We start from the raw sequence: 933 nt of genomic DNA, 5'->3' as shown, positions 1-933 counted from the left end.
ATGCCCAACAGCAGCTCCATCAGCGAGTTCCTCCTGCTGCCGTTGGCAGACACGCGGCAGCTGCAGCTCCTGCACTTCTGGCTCTTGCTGGGCATCTACCTGGCTGCCCTCCTGGGCAATGGCCTCATCATCACAGCCGTAGCCTGCGACCGCCGCCTGCACACCCCCATGTACTTCTTCCTGCTCAACCTGGCCCTCCTCGACCTGGGCTGCATCTCCACCACTCTCCCCAAAGCCATGGCCAACGCCCTCTGGGACACCAGGGCCATCTCCTACGCAGGATGTGCTGCACAGCTCTTTTTCTTTGTCTTCCTCATCTCAGCAGAGTATTTCCTTCTCACTATCATGTCCTATGACCGCTACGTTGCCATCTGCAAGCCCCTGCACTACGGGACCTTGATGGACAGCAGAGCTTGTGCCACCATGGCAGCAGCTGCCTGGGGCGCTGGGCTTCTCAGTTCCCTGCTGCACACTGCCAGTACGTTGTCACTGCCTCTCTGCCAAGGCAATGTCATCAACCAGTTTTTCTGTGAAATCCCCCAGATCCTCAAGCTCTCCTGCTCAGAATCAAATCTCAGGGAAGTTGTGGTTATCATTTTTACTATCAGTTTAGTCTTTGGCTGCTTTGTTTTCATGGTTGTGTCCTATGTGCAGATCTTCCTTGCTGTGCTGAGGATGCCCTCTGAGCAGGGACGGCACAAAGCCTTCTCCACGTGCCTCCCTCACCTGGCTGTGGTCTCCCTATTTCTCATCACTGCCTTTTTTGCCTACCTGAAGCCCCCCTCCATTTCCTCCCCACTCCTAGATCTGACAGTGGCACTTCTGTATGCAGTGGTTCCTCCAACACTGAACCCTATTATCTACAGCATGAGGAACAGGGAGATCAAGCATGCTCTCAGAAAGGTGTTGCAGTACGCATCATTCCAGTTATAA

General features: G+C 54.4%; 1 protein-coding gene across 1 annotated transcript; it reads left to right on the top strand.

The window, feature by feature from the left end:
- LOC140265072 (olfactory receptor 14J1-like) lies at positions 1 to 933 on the top strand. Its single transcript, XM_072360950.1, has one exon. It carries the CDS (start codon positions 1 to 3, stop codon positions 931 to 933), a length of 933 nt encoding a protein of 310 aa, XP_072217051.1.

Source organism: Excalfactoria chinensis, unplaced genomic scaffold (assembly GCF_039878825.1).
Source record: "Excalfactoria chinensis isolate bCotChi1 unplaced genomic scaffold, bCotChi1.hap2 Scaffold_68, whole genome shotgun sequence".
Taxonomy (NCBI): Eukaryota; Metazoa; Chordata; class Aves; order Galliformes; family Phasianidae; genus Excalfactoria; species Excalfactoria chinensis.
This window is presented reverse-complemented; position numbering and strand designations above follow the sequence as displayed.

Coding starts and splice junctions, on each gene's coding strand:
- LOC140265072 (XM_072360950.1), top strand. CDS start 1: ATGCCCAACAGCAGCTCCATCAGCGAGTTCCTCCTGCTGCCGTTGGCA.